We start from the raw sequence: 20,798 nt of genomic DNA, 5'->3' as shown, positions 1-20,798 counted from the left end.
GCCCATGTGCCCAAAATACAATAGGGGTTTTGTGATACACCCTGTATGTGGAACGGTCAAGGTAATTTGCATATCTCTCGGACGAGAGTTGACCAATGACAGCTCTCGGAACCGAACCATAAACGAGCAAGCCAATCTCCCTGTCGCCGGGCCAAAATGTCCAATTTACATAAACCCTGGTTAGCCAACTGTGGCAGAGGTAGTAGGTTGAGTAAGACTTTGCCGTAACGGCCACCATTGACGACGCTTGGAGAATGTGAGGAATTTTTGTGTCCCCGTTTCTGATTGGTTAAACAGCTTCCGTCATGACCGTGGCAGGAATTTTAAACTGACTTTTGTAAGCAGTTGCTCGTTTTTGTCTTATAAAGAAGGAATTCCTTATCTAAACTTCCCTTTCAGCATAATGGTTTAAACCTACTTAGGCACTTTTTATGAATGACACTTCTTTAAAGCGACTCCCCCGACCCAAACGACCGCGATCGCGGTTTTTGTGTGCCGATCGTTTTCTAGGAAAAGTCTATGCACGTTGCATGCACTGCAATGCACTATGGCAGTGCAGAAAGTGAGAAACAACACTGACCACAGGCAATGAATAATTTCGACAAAGACAAATCGGAGCGAGCCCTATATAGGGCCTAAGCCAACTTCAGACAACGCCAAACTTGGCAAAGTTCTGCGACCCCCCCCCCCCCACACACTCCATGGCCACCCACTCGGCCATGTCTAGTTGTCTACTGATAACTATAATAAAACGTTTTTATTCTTTCTGGTTCTGCAGGTCCTTATCCTAGATGTGATATCTTAATATGTCAGATAACATCAAGGTAGCAGTGAGGGTTCGACCCTTACTGAAATCAAAACGGTGAGTGTATGTAAGATATGAGTCATTGTAGGCCTAGTGGTGTTAGTGTTAGGTAGGCCTAGGAGATTTTTAAACTTTTAGATGGCCGTTTCTCCCAAACGTGCAATCATAGTAAATGGAATGAGTCGCTTCTTGGTTCCCCTACTGGTCAAGTTCAAATTATTACTTTGTACTTTGTCCGGGGTAATACATGTAATTCGGTATCCCTAGTGCGGTTAATGTAAAGAAGCATTGCCATTGAAGAACTGAATATCTTTTGTCGGCATTATTTTATTTTTGCTGGACATTAGAAGTATACACATTGTCAATGTCCATGTGGTTGTCTTTTTCAGGGAAGTAACAACTTGCTGGAAATTTCTAAATGAGAGCAGTATTTCCCAATGTGACCCAAATACGAGACGACCTGTTGGGAATCCATATACCTTTGGTAAGTTTGGCTTCAGGCTCTTTATTGGTCTGCATGTCAAACTGGGCTTGCTGTTTGGCAGAAAGGCTTTAGAGTAGACCAACTTTATTGAGAATGCCAACATGGCAACAATACATACTGGCCATGAAAATAAATTTAGGAATTCTTCTGAATGATATGTGGGACAACCATGTAACATCATGTGAAAAGGGCTTCCACACTTGTATCGTAGAATCTACTTTCTGATGTTCGGATGGAAATAGTATAACATGATGTACTAGCATTCTGTAGCACTTGGCATTTAATCAAAAAATATTCAGTGGATGTCTTAAGTTTAAAATTTCCTTTCCAGATGAAATTTTTGATCAAAAAAGTTCAACCTTTGATGTCTTCAACACAACAGCATTACCAATAGTTGACAGCTTTATCAATGGCATAAATGGTAAGAAAAGTTGTGGGTTGTAGGAGAAATTTTCAAAACCAAAAAAAAGCAAATATGGTTCACTGAATGAGCCGAATTCAATTTATAGAACATTTATCAACATTTCTAAAAACGTTGGCTGATGTGAAGAGATACTCTACTCTACAAGATTTCTTTAAATTTGGCCAAATCAAGGTCAAAGGGATGGGAGAATTCAGCACATTCAAGATGTGGTAAATAATTGGCTAATTTGTCTCGAGTTGAAAGCCTAGAATCTGTGTTTTTGAACTGGTGAAATTGTTGCCTGACATAAAAGTATATGATGTAAACCATCTATACATTCTTATTTCAGGCACCATCTTTGCCTATGGACAAACAGCATCCGGGAAAACCTTCACAATATCCGGCACACCTGAACAACCTGGTCTCATACCATTATGTGTCGACCACCTCTTCAACTCAATCGAAAATGTGAGTTAAGTTTTTCATCTGTTGAAGAAGCAATTACGCCTTCTGGCGTCTCATGTGTCCACAATCACAGTGCTGCGGATTCGTGACGTTTACATCTGCATCTATCTACATGCACTGCCGCCTCCCGGTAATTAAATTCGTCATTAAATGGGTAGATTTTTATTGCATTTCTTAATACTTGAATGGATAGTATACTATAAATTTTGAGTTTGTGCTAGCGTGTTTCTGACACCTGCTCCATATTTGTACCATGTCATTTATTCCCAACCTATTCTTAGAATATGGACAACATGGAGTTTCTAGTCCGGGTGTCCTACATAGAACTTTACAATGAGAAGTTCAGCGACCTCTTGGACACGACGGATAAGTCTCTGAAAATTCGTGAACGCCCCGATGAAAATCAGGTAAGTGATGAAACTGATTGATATATTGTGACTTCGTTAACTGTCATTTCAAAAATGATTATCTGGTTGTCAAATGTTGAGAAGTACTAAAGTTTTTAACGTTCAGCAGATAATTAGAACTACACAGGCAGACACAGGTCTGCAAGTTTGATCAACAACCTTGTGCACCTAATCCTGTCTTGCCCCCTGTGTTCTGTCATCTCTGTGTGCTTGAAAAATGACATCACCTTGCCACTTTTCCTTCCTCTTTCAGATGAGTTTTGTTTACATTGACGGAGTGTCCGAAGAGATGATCCAGGACAGATCGCAAATCCTAGAATTGTTGAATCTTGGCAACAAACGTCGACGCACTGGAGAGACGTTGGCAAATAGGGACAGTTCGCGATCCCATTCAATTTTCAAGATTGTGAGTTTACGCAACGTGGCCAAGCTCTCCTGTTTGGTATTTGTGGGAGGGGATGAAAACTAAATCCTATTGGTGCTATCCGATCTGATGAAATTTTACTCTGGCTTCGTCATGAATGTTCAGCTGGCTCTCTCTGGCATTCAGTGAGCTTCAATTCAACTTGGTTTTTGATGTATAATCTCCTCCAGTTAATGTCGAATCAAAGTAAGTGCCAAGTTAGTGACTTAAATTGTTTTGAACCAAGCCGACACTGACCTCATCACTGGAACCGAAGATATTCTTCAGGCCTCAAATGTTTAAGTGGTTCTTGTTAATGATGGTCAAATTTTTTTCACTTCAGATTTTAGAAAGTCGTGAACGCACAAATGAAGAAGATGATGGAATCGTTCGTGTATCTCATCTGGTTTGTATCTATTTCCAAATTTGGTGCATCTGACCACTGACAAGTCTTGTCTTGAATAGGGGTTGACAACAAAGTCATCCAATTATTTCGAATACATTTTAAATTCAATTCAAAACTTGTTTTGGACGATGTTTTTAGAAAAAGCTTTTGTACATTGTTTGATATTTCGCTGTTTGCACTTGTAAATTTCTATCATTTCATTCTGACAATATCGTTGCGTTTTTTCTTCAGAATCTTGTCGATCTCGCTGGCTCAGAAAGGATCAGCCTCACAGGAGCTACAGGTGAAAGGTTCAAGGAAGGTTGCCACATCAACCTTAGTCTGTCTGCTCTGACGTCTGTTATTAACAAGCTTGGAACATTGACTCCTGATCAAAAGTAAGTGTATGTGGACAGTGCCACAGTTGAAGTTGCCACATTTTTGTTCTGTTATTGTTTGTTGATGGTTGAGCATCCCTTTGGAAATGTGACTGTTATATTGTCGATGAATATCTCTCTTATTCAGAAATACTGTCCACATCCCATTCCGTGACTCAAAACTAACAAGAATACTGCAAAGTGCATTGGGAGGAAACTCTAAAACAGCCATCATATGCGCTATATCCCCTGCATCAGCAGATATAGAGTTTAGTACGTCAACTCTGAAGGTAAGTCTGTGTTTGATCACAATATCCATTCTTCTCAGGGCTGGGGGATAAGATCACTTTCACAGGCTGTTACTGACACCTGTGATGTGTTCTAACTGCAAAGGCTGTGAGCTAAATAGCCTTCAAACCTTTGTTGTTCTGTGGAGTGGGCAGCAACCTTGTCCCAGGCAACCGTTCAATTTTTTAAAGCCCTTGCTGATAAGATCAGGAAAAAAACGATTGGAAAGTCTAATTGTTCTCATTTTCTTCTAGTTTGCAACGAACGCCAAGCGCATTGAGAACAAACCTGTTGTCAATGAAATCATGTCAGAAGAGGCACTTTTGAAACGGTACAAGAAAAAGATCGCCGTCCTTGAAAAGGAACTTGAAAAGGTAAACGTCGAGATCAAGTAGAACCTTACTTAAACGATTTATAACTCTGGATGGTCAAACAGGACTTCATCCTTAGTTGACATGGAAATCATGATTGCCTGCCACATAAAAAGTATCTGAGGCTCTTTTTTGTTTTGCAGCAAGGTAATCCTGATATAGACAATATACGTAGTGAGAAAGAAGATCTGCAGAAACAATTACTCGAGAAAGAGGCCAAAGAACGGGAACAAGAAGAAAAGATTCGCGAGCTCCGAAGCATGATCCTGACGAACCCGAGCTCAGTTGAGGTGTCCAAGAAGATGAAGAAAAGCTTCGTAAGTGGAGATGACTATTGAGCTCGGACTTTAGTTTTTTATTACTTCCTGCTTAATTTAATTCGGGCTTCACCCTTTTAAAGGGTGCAGCGAACAAGCAATTGAGATTCCTGGTAACTAACATTGTTGAGGCCATCGGGTGCCACAAAGTTCCAAGATGAAGGTCAACTCCTCTCCACTCTATCGGCCTGTCTTGAATGTCACTTTCTTCATTGCAGAAACGCCGTGAAACCTGGTGCCCAGGTCAGTTGAAGAAGGCCGGGCTGATGCTGCCACCGTCAACAGTTCCTGACTTTGTAATGCCATCATCTGTCCCTCGAAAGCCTGCGCAGCAGAAGGTGAAACAGCGTCGTAGTATCTATGACCGGCCGTCGCCTCCTCCAAAGAGGTTGTATGTAGAGTCAGATGATTCAGGAGGTAAGAATCTTTAAACTACAGGCAGATTGTGCCATCTGCTGCAAAGAATGGGAACAGATATTAAAGAAGAGCACATGCCTTCTATCTACCAAAATGTGCGAGGTGTAATGATTACGGTACGTGATAAGGCAGAGGCTGGTAGTGACACAAGGCATGATGTGGACTGCTTGCGCTGGTAGAGTTCTTGTTCATAGGGTTTGCTATCAATGTTTAAATCGACTCACCCAAGGCCACAGGGGTTGATGAAAAGCATACTGGCAATAGTGATTGGATCTCAAGCCCCGACACCTTTACCACGAGACATCTGCTCACTTGTAATGACCCTTTTTTTCCAGACTTTAAAAGCAGCGAATCGTTTCTGGAAGAAGTCAACTCTCTACCCTATGAGGGTCAGTGTGTCCCCACTGGACCGGTTACACAGCGTAAAAAGCCCCATGTTATGTTTGAAACACCAGAACAAGAGGAAAAGCTGTCATATTCTAGAAAGGTAGAAAACAAATTTAGAAAGATAGAAACCCGTTCCATGCAGAATTACTTGTTAGTTTTGACCCCAAAAAAGTGAAAAGAATTGCCAGAAAAACAATACAAGCTAGCAAAAAACCAATGGATGGCATGCAGAAAACATTTCCCAGTATACAGTATGAGAAGAGGTGACTCGTTCCCCATTTCATGTTATGAAATACTGTCGGCTTTACTTTTCAGGTTGAAGAATTGCAGCGGGTCATCGAAATATATAAACAGATAATTTATAGGCTGTAAGTACATGTAGTTGCCACATGTAGTTGAACCAAAAAAGAATGACTGAGGTACCAAATAGTTTATCCTTCCGGGCTAATGAGAGTCACTGGCCAATGAACTGCTATTAGTTTGACTGGCTTGATGGGGACCAAAACTCAAACATTCCTTGGCTTTGCTGTGCGTACTGGTGGTACGTAATGATGTTATCAATGATAACGTTCCTTGATCTTCAACTTAATATTGTGGACTCAAAGAGTAAGTTGGTATGAGGTTGACTTTCATCTTTTGCAACCCTTATAGCTCAGTCTGATTCATCAAGCAGCTTTTGAAATGAAGTCTGCCTAAAATAAAAAGCCCAAGATGACCTCTAACCTCTCTAATGTTTCAGGGGTGTGGAGGAAGAAACACAGCGTTCCAGGGCCGAAGCCTTTGAGGAGCAGGAGTGGGCCCAGCTGGAAATGTCACTATCACCTGACAGCCCTCCCCCTAGTGTTGTTAATATGAGCATGACCGCTGGCATTCATAATATCAGCCTTACAGCAGAAATGCAGGTATGTGAATAAATAAACAAGTTCTGGGATGGATATGCTTGAACATGACATACATGAGAAAGGCCATGACATCAGTTCGGCTGGGCCTCAGGTTTCGGACGTAATTTTGATGACCAGTGCAATCAAAACAAGGTTGAACATATTTAATGTTACAAACATTGCGCTCCTGTGTCAAGGCCTACCGAATCTTGATTTAATGTTGGCAGCAGGTTGGTTGGTCAGGTTACATCCAATGAAAACGACAGCCTTGTTTGTTTGAGTGTAGACTAAGTCACTTAAACTTTCTGGTCGGTGGTGTCGTTTCAGATTGCCGAACTTGAAGCATTACGAGAAGAGGTCAAGAATGTGCGGCAGTTGGAAAACGAAATAGCAGAACGCCGATATCTCGAAGAGGAGAATGAGATTTTACGTCCTTTAGTTGACAGAGTTGAAAAATTGTCGAAATTGGAATCGGAGGTCACGATGTTACGTGAAATTAAGAAGGATTATGACAGCATCCAGAAGACGAATTGTGAGGCGGAGATAATGGCTCAAATTGCGCAAACAAAGCTGGAGAGGGTTACCAATGAGAAGGAACTATGTGAAGAAAAGATTCGTGAGTATGAAGCTGCGGCGGAGGCGCTCGGAGATTGTGGACACACTGGATTGGTGGCAGAGTTAGAAGCAGCGAGGAGTAACCTTGATGCTGAGAGATTGGCACGTAATGATTTGGAGTCTGAACAGCAGGCTCGTCTTGCGGAGGTTGAAAAGTTTGAATCAGAAGTCGGAGAGTTGCGAGCGCAGTTGGCGGAACGACAAGCAGAGTTTGAAGCTGTGAAGACTGATCTGGATGCAGAGAGGCAGGCACGTAGCAATCTGGAGTTGGCAAAGCTGTCAGAGGTGGAGAAGTTTGAGGCTGAGTTGGTAGATTTGCGGTCACAGTTGGCAGAACAACACAAGAGGTTTGATTTGGGTGAGAAAGAGTTACAGAATTGTTTGGCCGCTGCTCAGAGTGCACTTGAAGAAGAGAAGAAGAGTCATGAAATGGAGGTTCAAGATCTGCAAGCTAGGATTGCCCCAATGGAGGCTGAGTTATTAGTATTAAATGAAAAGGTGTCTGCACTTCAGGAGTCAGAGTCTGCTTCATCGGGAACTTTCCAGGAGCTTGCAAATGTCATCAAAAAGGTTACGTACCTCGAAGAGCAGATCTGTGAACTTAGGGATGAAAAGAAGGGTTTAGAGGATCAGCTTGAAGAGTTAACTGGTGAGTGTGAGAGGAGTTGTAAAGCTAAGGAAGACGCTGAGAATCTTCTGGCTACGACTGAGGAACTTGCCAAGAACCTGAAGTGTGAAATGACAATGTACAAAGAAAACTCTGAGCAGGAAAAGGAAAGTTTTAGAGGGGAGCTGAAACAAGTGATGGAAGATTTGACACGGGATAAAGAAGCTGCTGAAAGAGTTGCAAGCAGTCGACTCTCGGAAATTGAAGAATTGAACCAGGTGTTAGAGACGCTCATTTTTGAAAAACATGCTCTGGAGTCGGCCACGGAGGAGATGAAAGAAGAGTTGCTCAAGTTGGAGGAACGCCGGGCAGAGTTAGAAGGACTGCATGAAAGTTTAGTGAAGCAGGTGGTGGCATTGGAAGGTGATAACCTTGTTTTAGAGGGCCGTGTTGAGGTGTGTGACTTGGCAGTTGCTGCCCTAGAAAATGGAGCACTTGAACATTCAGAAAGAGTCTTGTGTATTGAGAAACAAGTTGCTCTTCTCAAAAGCGAAAAGTCGGAATTGGAAAAGCAAATTGAGGAGTTGGTTACAGGTGTTGCAGAGGAGAAAGACGCTGTCGTAGATGCAGAGGTCAGTACGGAGCTCACATTCCTTAAAGAACAAGTTCAGCTCCTTGAGAGTGAAAAGGAAGAATTGAAGAAACAACTTGAAGACGTCATTACAGGTGTGTCGAAAAGTTGTGGTAGTGTCTTGGAGGGGAAATTGCGCAACAGTTTACAGGAACGAGTTCAATGTTCAGATCTTGAAAAAGCTGAGCTACAAGCACAGGTTGAGAAGTCTGTTTCTAGTGTGTCTGAGGCCTGTGATGAGGATGCAGAAAAGATTGCTACTTTGGAGAACAAGTTACTTGTACTTGAGGATGAAAAGGTTGAATTAGAAAAGCAGGTTGAGGACTTGATTGTGGGTGTTGCGCCACCAAAGCCAGCGGTACATTTGGAGAGCGTCGTCTCTACTTTGGAGAACCAGATTAAAGATCTGATGAGTGAAAAAGCAGACTTGGAACAGCAGGTTGAAGATCTGATCACTGGTGTTCCGGAGATTTCATCTGAGCAGGAATTAGATGAGCTGAAACAAATTGTTGCGAGCTTGAAATCTGAGAAAATAGCTGCCAACCGTCTTATTGAGGAGCGGCAATCTGAGTTGGATGAGGTGAACCAAGTCCTTGAAACGTTAATTTGTGAGAAAGAGTCTTTGGAAAGTTCACTTGAAGAGCAGACGTTGGAGATAGAGGAGGTGAAACAGGCCCTGGAGACAATGAAGTTAGGTAAAGAGACAGCAGAAAGTGTGGTCCAGGAACGCGAAGCGGAGATTGACCAGTTAGAGAAATGGATGAAAGAGTCAGAGAATTCAGTGGAGGATTGGAAACGAAAAGTTCAGGACAACGAGCTGGCTGCAGCGAAAGAACACCAGGAGTTACGAGAACTTTGCACATTGTACCAGGGTGAGAAGGAAAGCATGGAGATGCAACTCGAGGAAAATAAAAATGTGGTGATTGAATTGGAAGGAAGAGTTAATGAGTTGGAGAAGGTGGTGGAATCAGTCAAAGAGGAGCTGGAGGTATCTGAGCGCTGCCTGAGGGCCTTGAAAGTTGAATGTGAGACCTCTGCTAAGGAGAAAGAAAAAGCTGAACAACTGTTGTCTGAGAGTGAGGATCATTTGAAAATGGAGGTTCTACGTTGCGAAGAGTTGAAAACAGAGGTCCGACGTATAAGTGGTGTCTTCACATGTTCTGTGAATCCGAGCGAGGCTGCTGAATTTGAGCGACAGTTGGCAGAGCAGACAAGCATGGTTGCTGAGCTGGAATGCAGATTGGCTGAGCAGACAACTGTGGCGGATCAGATATTGGCAGAGCATAATCGTGAGCTTGCAGAGCTGCAGCAGAGGTTGGCAGAGCAGACGACCGAGGCTGAGCAGTTGCGGGAGACTTTAATGAGCGTTGAAGCTGAACGCGAGGAAACTTCAGAGCAGCTGGCTGTATTCATGAAGGAGAAGGAGAACTTGAGCAGTGCACTCGAGACAATCAAGACAGAGGCGGAAATGAAGCTTTCAGAGTTGCATTCTGATGTAACGCAGTTGGAGGAAAAGGTCCGAAAAAGTGACGCAACATCTGAAATGTTACAGCAGGACTTAGATGAAAGGATTGCTACTAATGCAGAACTTTCAAATAGGCTTGAATTCCGTGACTTTGAGTTGGAAAGGCTTCGAGTGGATATGGATGACATGATGGCGATGAACGCAGATATCACACATGATGAAACTGCCATGATGCAAAATCTGCAAGAAAAGTCTGCAACTGTTCAGGAGCTCCAAGGTGTCCTCCACGACGGGAAACAGAAATTTGAATCTCTGCAGAATACGTGCAAAGAACTGAGACAACAGCTGGAGGAAGCTAGTACCAAGAAAGAGCAGATGAGGAAAATGCTGTTAAAACGGCAAAAGCAGAAATCTTCTGAAACTGGTAAGGATTGTTTTCCTGAATACGGTTGTGTGAAGCCCTTATCTTATATGAGTTTCAGGCAAAGAGGCAAAAGGAGTTAAGCCGACGTTTGAAATAAATTTTAAAACAATTTCGTCTTATTTCAGTTGAGTCTGCGATCAGCTATGAGGAGCTCTTGGAGAAGAACCAAAGGATGGCAGCTGATCTAAAAGACAAATATGTAAGTGCGCTGTGCTGTTGGTACTGAAAAAAAGGTCACTTGTCTGCACATGAAACCGCTTGTCACAACGATCTACGATACAACAGGTTTAATATTCACCAGCTAAGTTATGGACAACTTGACTAGAATACCACCAGGCACCTACATTTTTATTTTTTTTATAAAGAAAGCTTAGGAATACTTGACTTGCCAAACTCAGCTCGACGCCGACCTGCAGCGCCACTCGCGGACAAAGATAGAACAACTCGACATTTTTTTCACCGGTTTTCTCGCTGCACATGCGTACCAGCGTCATCTTTTGTTGATTTCCGCTGGTACGCATGCGCAGCGAGAAAACCGGTGAAAAAAATGTCGAGTTGTTCTATCTTTGTCCGCGAGTGGCGCTGCAGTTCGGCGTCGAGCTGAGTTTGGCAAGTCAAGTATTAAGACTATATTGTCTTTGCAGGAGTTCATTGAACGGCTCAATGAAAATTACGATAGGGTTGATGCGGAATATCTAGAAAAGAATAAGGAGTTAGAAGTGGAGAAGAAAATTACAGCTGAGCTCCGTCAGCAACTGAAGCAACTGGAAACCGGTCCCAACTCAACGCCAACAGATGGGGCATATCAGGAGATGGTTATGCAGCTCACAGCCGAGAAAAAATTGACGAAAAAGTTAAATGATCATTTAATCACAAAACAGGTGTGTGGACAGGTGAAGCTCATCTTAAGCTCTTGTGTTCCAAGTTCTCATTCAAGCTAATTTTTAAGCACTTCTCTTTCGAAGTGCAGAAATTTCAAGCAGGGAAATTACATATTATTAGTTTTTTTTTCAAAGCTTGTAATTGGCACGCCTGTTTTTGTTGCAAAACCCTTGATGAGCACTTTCTGGTGGTACGATTTGTGGCATGTGCCTGGCATAAGAATTAATTTGTGTGTTTTTTTCAGGCTGTGGTTCAGGGCCTGTTAGACACCCAGGAGCAAATGGATGGCGAGATAAAAGAAATTGAAGGAGAATTGACAGATGAGAAGAAACGGGTTGCGAAACTGGAAGAAAAATTGAAAGGTAAGGGCATGATTTTAGGCCAGTCTTGCCAACGAAAGAAATCAGCCTCAAAGCGGGGCATGTGATGATCTATAATACGTTGGATCACAGTAGCTTTATTACTTGGTGCCCAACCACATTAGTACGCAGTAATGCTCTCTGGAGAGCTAGATCATAAACATTCAAGTGGAATTCTGTTCCTTTCTAGGTGCTATGTCTACTGCAAGTGGCGGCGATGACCAGCGATGGGCCAAACTCTCCCGGGAAGTCGAGGAGAAAAAGATGGAAGTCGGTGTCCTCAAAGTCCGGCTGGAAAAAGCTGAAATGGATTATGAGCGAAGGTATGCGGACAGCTAGAGGGCATGCCGAATTATTATGTCAGTTAATCTTTTGAAACAATTAGGATGATTTTCTTACTCCCATGCTTGTTTGGAGTACCTTTATTGGTAACACAGCTTTATTTTCTTGTAGGCTTTAGACCCCTAAAATAACAGTTATTCTCTTCCTTCAACAGGCTTGATTTGAAAGACAGAGAAGTCAAGTACCAGGAGAGTATAGTTGCAGAAATGAAACGAGATCTTCGGAAATATTCAAATCAGTGCAACGACACGAGTAAGATCTTGTTTCTATTTATTGGTCAAAACTTGAATGAAAGATCTTTTTAACTTCGCTGCATTTAGAATACACCAAGCCCTTGGCAAACCACCTCTGATTTGGCCTACTTCTTAGCCCCACTCTTACTGTATTTGGTGAGGAAACCTATACTTTCAGTACAATACCCATGTCAAACCAACCAGAATAATGTTGTACATGTATGAAGTTTCAATTGCTATAATACGGTAAAATTCTATCTCTTCCAATTCCAGTTGTTGTGAGCGAACCGCAGAAATCTGCACAGCGCCCAGTGCCAACCATGGGGGCAGTTGGTGGCAGTGGTATCATCGATTCTGTCAACAACATGATGCTGGCGGCTGAGAACCGAAGTCTGAAAGATGAGTTAAAGAGCATCAAGCGAGAATTTGTCAAAGTAAAGAAAGATATGGAGGCAAAGGCACCTAAAGTGTCGGAGCCTGTGTAAGTATTTAGTGATCTTTTCCCACCTTGCTAGTATTCAAAACAAATTATATTTGTGGGCTGTGAAAATGATACCTGCATGTCCTTCCTGTTTCTCCCTTAAATGGCCCCTGCTGCAATTTAATTATGCTCGTATTACCTCTAATTGTATGACATTTACATTTTTAGCAAAGAATGTCCCAAGTGTGTGAAGCAAGCCAAGCCTCATAGTGATTCTGGTCCTCGGTTGCCACTAAAAGGTGAGCACTCATATCCAGTGGAACGCATGATACATCTTGACATACGTACCACCATAAAACCTGAGACCCTTATTGTCCTAAATTACCAAAACTGACACCAAACAGAAACAACAGTTATATTGTTGTCTTGCATAGCCACAGATGCTCAGAAGAAAAATTTAATTCATGATTTTCTTTTTTCAGATGTTGCACCCTTGAATACAAAGAAAGAAGAAGCTGAAGAAGAAGATCCCTACGGCGGGAACTGGGCAGAAAAATTTGCAGCAAATCGCCGGAAACAACTTGGCATCCCTGAAGACGATGATGATCCCCCTGAATGCACAACCTCGTGATTCTGGGGATGAGTGTACCGAAACGAAATAGGACTAACTGCTTGGAACATCATCTCCAAGGTCAGGACTGTGGTCGGGACATTTTCATGAAATTCAAAGGATTTATCGCAATACATGTAACTATGTGAAAATCTTGTTGTCTGAAATTTACGCTTCCCTGCGAGTCCTCGTATTGAACTGATTGCTTGGAACAATGTTTTCAATGTCGGGACAGTGCATTTCATTGACTGTAAAAGTGGCAGAATAAATGGACTGTGCATGTCATGTCTGAACTTACTATGAGATACAGGGAGCTGGAAAGGCAAATTAGTACTTTGGGAGATCAATCATGTCCACGTTTCAATGGAATTGAAAAGTGTAAATTTGTATAAAACGCATACATGTATTTGTAATTTTATAATGCTGATAATTACATACATGTAATACTATGTAGCTGTATTTATAATGAAAATAATAGACAATAATGTTTTGTAAATAGTTTTTTTGTCTTTATTTTGAGATCTTTTTATACAGAAAGGTGTCATTGTTCTGGCCGGTGTGTTACAAATTCTGGCAAATTGCCTCATTGCCAGGAAGAGTCTCATCTTATCTAGACCTGCTCCTTGCCAGATGATTCGTTCAGTGCTGTCCTGATGACAACGACCCAACATCAATTGGGGCAGAGATGTCACAGAAGGCCACTGCCGCAAGATGAAGAGGACCTAAAATATATTGCTGACTGGTTTCGGGGCAGAGACGATGACACAACCCATTGAGGCATTGTCACAATCGTCCCCAAAGCTTGGCTTTAGTTACTGATTGCAATTCCACCTATTTTGATTGTGGTAAATAATAACCAAAATGACAACTCGGGCCATCACTTCTTTGATTTCTGAAGGGCAGCTTACTTGGCACAGTTGAGTTCTTTTGCTCAGTTTTTATGGAACACACTGTACAGTTTTGTCATTTCCGAATATCCTTTCGGGTCAGCCTCTGTTTCGAAAATAACAATATGGCGGTCGGTCCAAGTTCAAATTCTGAAGAGTCCGAAAATGAAATTAATTCGGCGATTCGACGGCAATGTAATCGATGGATGCATGAGTATATGGCATTTTCTGCTTGGGAAACATTCATAGAACACGACACCGTCGAAACAAGCACAAAAAATATCATATGGGGTGAGATAACACTAAAAGAAACATTTACAAGCCTGTCGGCGAAGTTGTTCACGCTTCGGTAGATTGTCCTTGTCGAACTTGTTTATGACATATGTGATAATAATACAATACAATACAATGTTGGCAAAGACATGTGACGTAAAAAGTTGCGATATTAAATTACAGCAAGGTTTTAGAGTTTCGATATTTTTTTGTATTTTTAGGTTTGCACCAGGGTGACTTGTTGGACCAAGAACTTATCCATGGTCAAGTTCAGCTTTTAACTCTCATCTGCACTATCTCCACTAATACTGATGGATGGGAAAGATGGATAGAAGAAGAGGGTGTCCTACCCTTGGAAAAAAGTGCGGACATAGTTCGTGAGCTTGTTGAGGAATATTCTGTTCTCGCTGAGGACAATGCAGAAGTGGCAAGGGAAACTGAAATTCAGGTACCATTTAAATAGAATTCTAAGGGCACAATTTTCATGTTGCGTTTAAATTGTTCAAAAGTGCAGAATTCCACATTCAACAGATATGATTATGAGTCACTAGAAGGATCTATCGTGTGGTTACATCACTGCCAATTTGCTTTCAGGCTGTGCTGGAGTGTTGTCGGGTGCGTCAGTTCAGACTGGCACGAGATGTTCTTACACGAATTTGGAAACGTGGACGGGGAGACATGGAAAAGGTAACTTGTTACATTTTACGCAATGGTGAACACGATGTATTAATGATTTCTTGTATACACTTATGCAGCACTTTCTTCACACTGGGTCAGTCTCAAAGTACTCTGCAAGAAGTGTCCAGCTTGTTTTCACTGTTCTCTCCACCAATGAATAAAAGGGAGGGAAGAACGTCACTAGTCTTAAAATTGTTAGTCATTTTTCTCACTCCTATACCATTTTCTTCGTGCATCACTCTGCTTCATGTATTTCAACAATTTTTGTCGACACACAATGATCATTCAGGAAAAAATATGTTCGTCCCTTTTTTAGAAAAAGAATGCGTTTGCCCCTTGTTGTTGACCTTATTATTTGACTATTCTACATGATGATTTCAGGACACTTACCGCCGTCTTATGTCTATTGTCGAGAACAGGAGCATGAAAGATCAATTTGTGGGAGAGCATTTGTATGACAACTATCTGATGCAAGTGAAACAACACCTTGGCAAGGCATTCGCTTCAATGGATCAACCTTGGCTTAAGATCGTAAGATTTAAATATTTGATTTGATGTTAAGGAACCCTTGACCAGTTTTAATTGTTAGTATTTAACTGTACGATAGTTACTATACATGTAGATGGAAGTGGATTTGATGAAACTGCTGCAAAGCAGAAACAACTGTGAAATATTCTCTCTGTCTTTAGTAATTTGAGTAGTTTAATGGGTTCACACAGAGTTTTCGTTCACAAAAATGTAGTTTTGTACCAAGGCATAACTTCGATATTATTCAATTCATTTCATGCAGAGTGCAGAGTGTTGTCTGCGGAGGTTGGCAGCACCAGCGGAAAGACAACCGAAGTCTCCCGAGAAGCCAAATGAACATGGTAGTGACTCCTGGCCAAGAAAAGGGTATGTCCATTGTTAAATTTCTTTCAGTCAAATAGGTTTAGTAGACAATTTGCTGTTTTATGGAGCCTATTCTAAGTGCAAAATGTATAGTACATTCTTTTATAAGCTACTTGGTAAATGAGGCTTCTATCATGCCCTTTCCACTTCCAGCCCCAAGTTAATGCAGTGACAATTTTTAGGAAATTGTGGGACTTTTTTGTTTAGTTCTGGTCTGTTTTGCACATGTATTGTAAGATCAAGCCGCAGATTATAACCCTGGCATCAAATTGAATTCTATTAAATTGAAATTTTTCCTAATATTTTCAGAAGGATTCCTGCACGATTCATCAAGCCAAATAATTTACACATTGCTAGCCAAGATGTGGAAAATATTCGAGAGTTTGTTCGAGGGAACAAGGATGGCGCAGATGTCGGAGCAGCAAAATCAAATGTGGTGAGTGTAGCTAATCCTTTGACAAGCTCTGTACATGTCATCGTCCCCTTTTCAGAATGTGGTGCAAATTGTCTTCAGATAATGCATGTGCACCCTTGGGGCTGGCAATATCATATTTTTTTCTTATCGAATAATGCAGCTTAATACCATTCTGAATATCTTTCTATTGCAGACAGTTGTTCAGAGAGAAATGAGGAACCGTATTAACCGTAAAAAAGCCAGCACACGAAAAAAGTATGCCACTTTATAAATTTGAATTGTTTGATTCAGTGCACTTGTTACACAAAAATAGGCAGGAACTATCGTGAAGTCCCCCTAAAGGCAAATGATTGAAGTATTGTCAATGTATTGTCAATGCTTGTTGTTTTCATCAAACAAATATATGCCTATATCAGGCACGCCAAAAAATACCAAAGATGGGAGAGGTATCAAAATGTAGCTTATAACCTAAGCTATATAAAGATGTGAAGAACTCTGTATGCCCCACATGTGACTGACTATGGTACCTCCTTTGATGTGATGGGTCACACATTTTTAATGTGGTATTCTTTGATTCCAGGTCAGCAAGTCGAAAGCAGACAACCAGGAGGCAAAACTCTAACAATAACAACAAAAATATTATTCAGGAACTAGACAAAGCAATTAATAGATTGGAGTAAGTTTATTTGTAACCCATCGCACCATAATGGGTAGTAAGTTGCATATTGGGCATATGGAGTTGTCTACATTCATATAGCTCAGGTTATAAGCATCATTTTGATAATGCTTCCATGTTATTTTGAATTAATTATTGATTGTGGCATGTTATGCATGTACGTTGAATCGTTTTTAGGGGGTAGGGGGATTTCAATTCTAATGTTTTTTCACAATATGTTATAATTATTTTGCAGCTGCATGAAGCAGCAGCGCCTTGACTCAGAGATGGCCTTCATAAAGGAGCGTCTTCCTACCGGAGCGCAGAGCCAGACTGGGCACATTTTGTTAGATGTGGAGGATGAAAGTGGCGAGTCTGACGGGCCTCCTTGTAAGTAACAGGGGCTGTCAATATCCGATTTTAGGCAGATTGTAGACTTTTTTCTCTACTTTTTGCCTTTGCTCATTGGCGTCCCTGAAGTAATAATAATGTGCATTCAACAGATTGGTGCTATTTCTTCTACTTCTCAAGCATTTGTCCTGCACTTGGAGGAGTTATTATTGATCTTTAATCACCCATTAAAGTAACTTTTATACCAACTTGGATACCCAATGAAATAACTTTAATACCCATTATTTGTCAATTCCTTCCCCTATTTTATCTTCCAACAGCTAAACGAATCAAACCTCTACCTGAAATGCCAAAACAGAACCTCAAGAATCTTCAGATCCAACTTAGTCCTCGGCAACCAAGGGTGAGGCTACGGAGAAAGGGTTTTTGGACCGAAGAAGAGACAGACAAACTTCGCAAAGGCGTGGAAACTCTTGGCGTAGGACACTGGGCAGAAATAAAGGAAATGTACAAGTTGCATAATCGAACGTCGGTTAACTTAAAAGATCGATGGCGCAACATTTGCAATGTGCAGAAACAACAATAATGAAAATGATGTTATTGCGAGTTTGCAGTTTTTGTGATCTGTGCACTCCTGTATGTGTTTTTCTGTGTTAGGATTTCGGATTAAGGCTTTTTAGTCTTATTGGAATACAACCTGTTGGTTGAATGCTCTGGCAAAAAAACCATGAACACTTTCAACTTTTTTTCATCATAGAGAGACTAATGCTGAAGTTACAACGAAATACGAAAAAAAAATTTCTTGTCAATGGTTGGAGAAGATTTGGAAAATAATTGTGGGGTTTGCTGTAAAGAGGAATGATGCATTGTTATTTTGTAATGAGCCAAGATTGCATTAAATTTTATAAACTACAATTTTGTGTGTATTTTTATTTTCTGCTATGCGAATAAACAGGAGGAAAATGCAACAGAAAAATTACTCCCCATTTCTGACTTATTTGGTACTTGGTAGACCTCACCAATGACCATTACACCTAACCTCTATCCACCCAATTTGGATGTCTGATCATCTCAACCTTGCTTTGACATGGGGACATGCTCTTAGTTGAAATCAAATCCACAACTTCTGGCAATTTGCAGTAACAGCTCAAACATCTGCCCAGCCTCTGACAGTTCCCATGTTCTAATGCCTTGGAGTGGCTATTTCAATCGTTTGAACCTACCAGGCCCATTATGTCCTTGGTTGCTGGTGAGGTCCATGGATCTGGACAATTCAACTGATGCACTTCTTGTCTGGTCATAAATGAGGACAATGGTCCGTGTCTCTCATCGAGGCACCTCTGCTACCCCAGTTACTTGTGTGTCCTTTTTCACAGGTGAGTACTTTGGACCTCGCTACTTCAACCAGGTGCATCTACCTGCTCAACCATGTCCATGCTCTCTGGTGAGCTCAATGAATCTTGGCCTTTGATTTAGGTGGATGAGAATACTAGCCATAGCATATTGGAGCATCTGCAAGCCTAGTTACATGTGCATCCTTGGTCAAGGTGAGCACATCGGACCATGATTATTTCACACCGGTGCCTCCACCAGTCCAATGTTGTTATTGGTCGACAATTTCATTTGAGTGGATAAGGATCCTAGCATTTTGTTTAGGAGCCTGTCAAGCCCAATAATGCCCTTGGTCACTGCTGAACATCGTGGATTCTGGCCATTTCACTGAGAGAGGTACATCTGCCAGCCTAATTTTAGATATCCTTGGTCACTGGACCCTGTCCATCTCATTGGAGGTATATCTGTCAACCAAAACGTGTCCTAGATCTCAGGTGACACAGTGGCCATCTCCTTCAAGAGGCACATCAGCCAACCCCATCATGTCCTGGGTCACAGGCGAGTACAGTGGACCATTGCCATTTCATATATGAGCCCATCTCCAAACTCATCGTGTCCTTGAATTGGCCATGGGGCTTGGCATATGGAAATGATGACAATGATCATTGGTGAGAACAATGGATCGAGGCCATTTCATTGCGGCGCTACAAAAGGACATGACGAAAGATAGGAGAATGACAAGCAATTAATTAATACCACGAGATTGGCAGAGGAGAAACTGATTCGCAAGGTGTCATAATCCAATTGTGTAAAATAAAGAATACCGCATCTTTAGGGGGCCCTCATGCGAAATTGATTCGAGTGTGGTGGGCATGACCATTGACATCGACCCTGATTGTGACGAGATGTTATCAAACAAGTAGAGATGATATGAAGGGTTAAGGGTCAAAGGATGTGACGTGGGAGCTAAAATCGCACTCTAAACATGAGGATATTTTTGGAGGAACTTTTCAAAATATGTCGAAAGTGTGAATTTATTCTGGTAAGAATGTTATCAAGAGTATCACGTGTTGAAAGAACGTGGCGCAGACTGCACTTCGCGTCCATAGCCAGCCTTTTTCTTTTTCTAGGCTGTTCCATAAACGCCGACCAGCACCATCCAAAAGTTCTTTGTTTTATGAGATGACAGTCAATGCACCGGCCATCAGAGATCATAAGTAACCTGCCGTGTCGAAAGTGCGCTTTATCAAGGCAGTAGCGGATGTTCAGTCTTTCAGTAATAGACGGAATCGACGCAGTTTGTTTAGGCTTGTTACTTGGGGCACACAGCTCTTCTGTCCTCCGTCTCAGCTCTAGATGTGACTATCCAGCTGAAGATGTTTTTATTTTCAGTGATAGTCGACATGTTGTGACTATCTCAGCCAGTACAAAAAATAGCGTGACTGTCACAGCCAGATGGCCCCGACCATGGTCTGACTGTCACAACCAGATGGAGAATAGAGTCACTCTCACAACCAAAACCTCCGCTCATTTTCTCAAGCCCATTATATTTTGTCATTTTAGATGCAACTGTTCCTACCGCCGCCCATGATGTCAGATATTGTACCTGACTCCCTTGCTCCAATGTGACACGTCTTGAGGATGTGCTGTCCACTATCTGCTGATATCATTCAATTGTCTCTCACAGTCCCATTAGGTGAGTTAATGTAACTGTCTCATGTCAGCTAACACCAAGAGGGGGGGGGGGGGGGCGGGGGGGACTCACAGTCACCAGGTGTCATAGCAGTGATTATCTGGCATCATCACTGAGATTAACAGTACAGATACCACACTGAGCTCATAAGAATGGGGGAACCAAAACACTCACAAGAGACGCTCGGTCAGGGGGATTGGCAAACGCCAGGATCTATAGACCATTTTTTTCACGTCAATATATCAATGCGAGTCTGAATATCACATTTTTTAATCATCTCGCCTTTTACTGGTCTGTGTCCTGAATCTTGTATTTATGAATGACGGAATATCTCTTGTGATTGGTATTTCTGCCCTTTTATCGTCCCAACCAGTGTCTTCGGGACCATCACGGCACCCCCAAATAATTCCTCAGGGGTGAATATTCCAGAGGGGCCGTGGTGATCCCCGAAGACACCGCTGGTGGCATAAGCAGACGAATGTGATTGTCAGTCAAATGAGTCCGCACAGCGACAACAGTTTTTATCATTACTGATTGTCTGTTGTGAGTGTCCGAGCGAAATAACGATCTTACGAAAAATTTTATCTAAGGATTCATGCCAGGACATCTACCAACTCCCCTGCCAGAATGTCTCTGGTCCGTGA

General features: G+C 41.8%; 2 protein-coding genes across 2 annotated transcripts; both read left to right on the top strand.

Moving 5' to 3' along the window:
• The first annotated feature begins 303 nt into the window (after positions 1-303).
• On the top strand, positions 304-13,418 carry LOC135501084 (uncharacterized). Its single transcript, XM_064792842.1, has 25 exons — positions 304-337; positions 779-862; positions 1,195-1,289; positions 1,621-1,710; positions 2,042-2,160; positions 2,439-2,564; positions 2,818-2,970; positions 3,311-3,373; positions 3,605-3,750; positions 3,878-4,019; positions 4,272-4,391; positions 4,532-4,705; positions 4,924-5,122; positions 5,458-5,609; positions 5,825-5,877; positions 6,249-6,411; positions 6,718-10,132; positions 10,258-10,331; positions 10,777-11,013; positions 11,259-11,376; positions 11,564-11,696; positions 11,870-11,967; positions 12,222-12,429; positions 12,598-12,668; positions 12,852-13,418. Exons 2-25 carry the CDS (start codon positions 807-809, stop codon positions 12,998-13,000), a joined length of 6,354 nt encoding a protein of 2,117 aa, XP_064648912.1. The 5' UTR covers positions 304-337; positions 779-806; the 3' UTR covers positions 13,001-13,418.
• A 573-nt stretch (positions 13,419-13,991) lies between these two features.
• Positions 13,992-18,038, top strand: LOC135501075 (telomeric repeat-binding factor 2-like). Its single transcript, XM_064792828.1, has 10 exons — positions 13,992-14,157; positions 14,361-14,587; positions 14,734-14,826; positions 15,199-15,348; positions 15,608-15,711; positions 16,018-16,144; positions 16,317-16,378; positions 16,704-16,799; positions 17,035-17,168; positions 17,450-18,038. Exons 1-10 carry the CDS (start codon positions 13,992-13,994, stop codon positions 17,713-17,715), a joined length of 1,425 nt encoding a protein of 474 aa, XP_064648898.1. The 3' UTR covers positions 17,716-18,038.
• The last annotated feature ends 2,760 nt before the right edge of the window (positions 18,039-20,798 follow it).

The sequence above is a fragment of the Lineus longissimus genome, chromosome 17 (assembly GCF_910592395.1).
Source record: "Lineus longissimus chromosome 17, tnLinLong1.2, whole genome shotgun sequence".
NCBI classification, from domain to species: domain Eukaryota; kingdom Metazoa; phylum Nemertea; class Pilidiophora; order Heteronemertea; family Lineidae; genus Lineus; species Lineus longissimus.
This window is presented reverse-complemented; position numbering and strand designations above follow the sequence as displayed.

Excerpts from the sequence above, each read along its gene's own strand:
- LOC135501084 (XM_064792842.1), top strand. The coding sequence starts at position 807 with ATGTCAGATAACATCAAGGTAGCAGTGAGGGTTCGACCCTTACTGAAA. Across the intron at positions 5,878-6,248 it reads AAACAGATAATTTATAGGCT|GGGTGTGGAGGAAGAAACAC; the intron begins GTAAGTACATGT and ends CTAATGTTTCAG. Across the intron at positions 11,697-11,869 it reads GAAATGGATTATGAGCGAAG|GCTTGATTTGAAAGACAGAG; the intron begins GTATGCGGACAG and ends TTCCTTCAACAG.
- LOC135501075 (XM_064792828.1), top strand. The coding sequence starts at position 13,992 with ATGGCGGTCGGTCCAAGTTCAAATTCTGAAGAGTCCGAAAATGAAATT. Across the intron at positions 15,349-15,607 it reads ATCAACCTTGGCTTAAGATC|AGTGCAGAGTGTTGTCTGCG; the intron begins GTAAGATTTAAA and ends CATTTCATGCAG. Across the intron at positions 16,145-16,316 it reads GAGCAGCAAAATCAAATGTG|ACAGTTGTTCAGAGAGAAAT; the intron begins GTGAGTGTAGCT and ends TTTCTATTGCAG.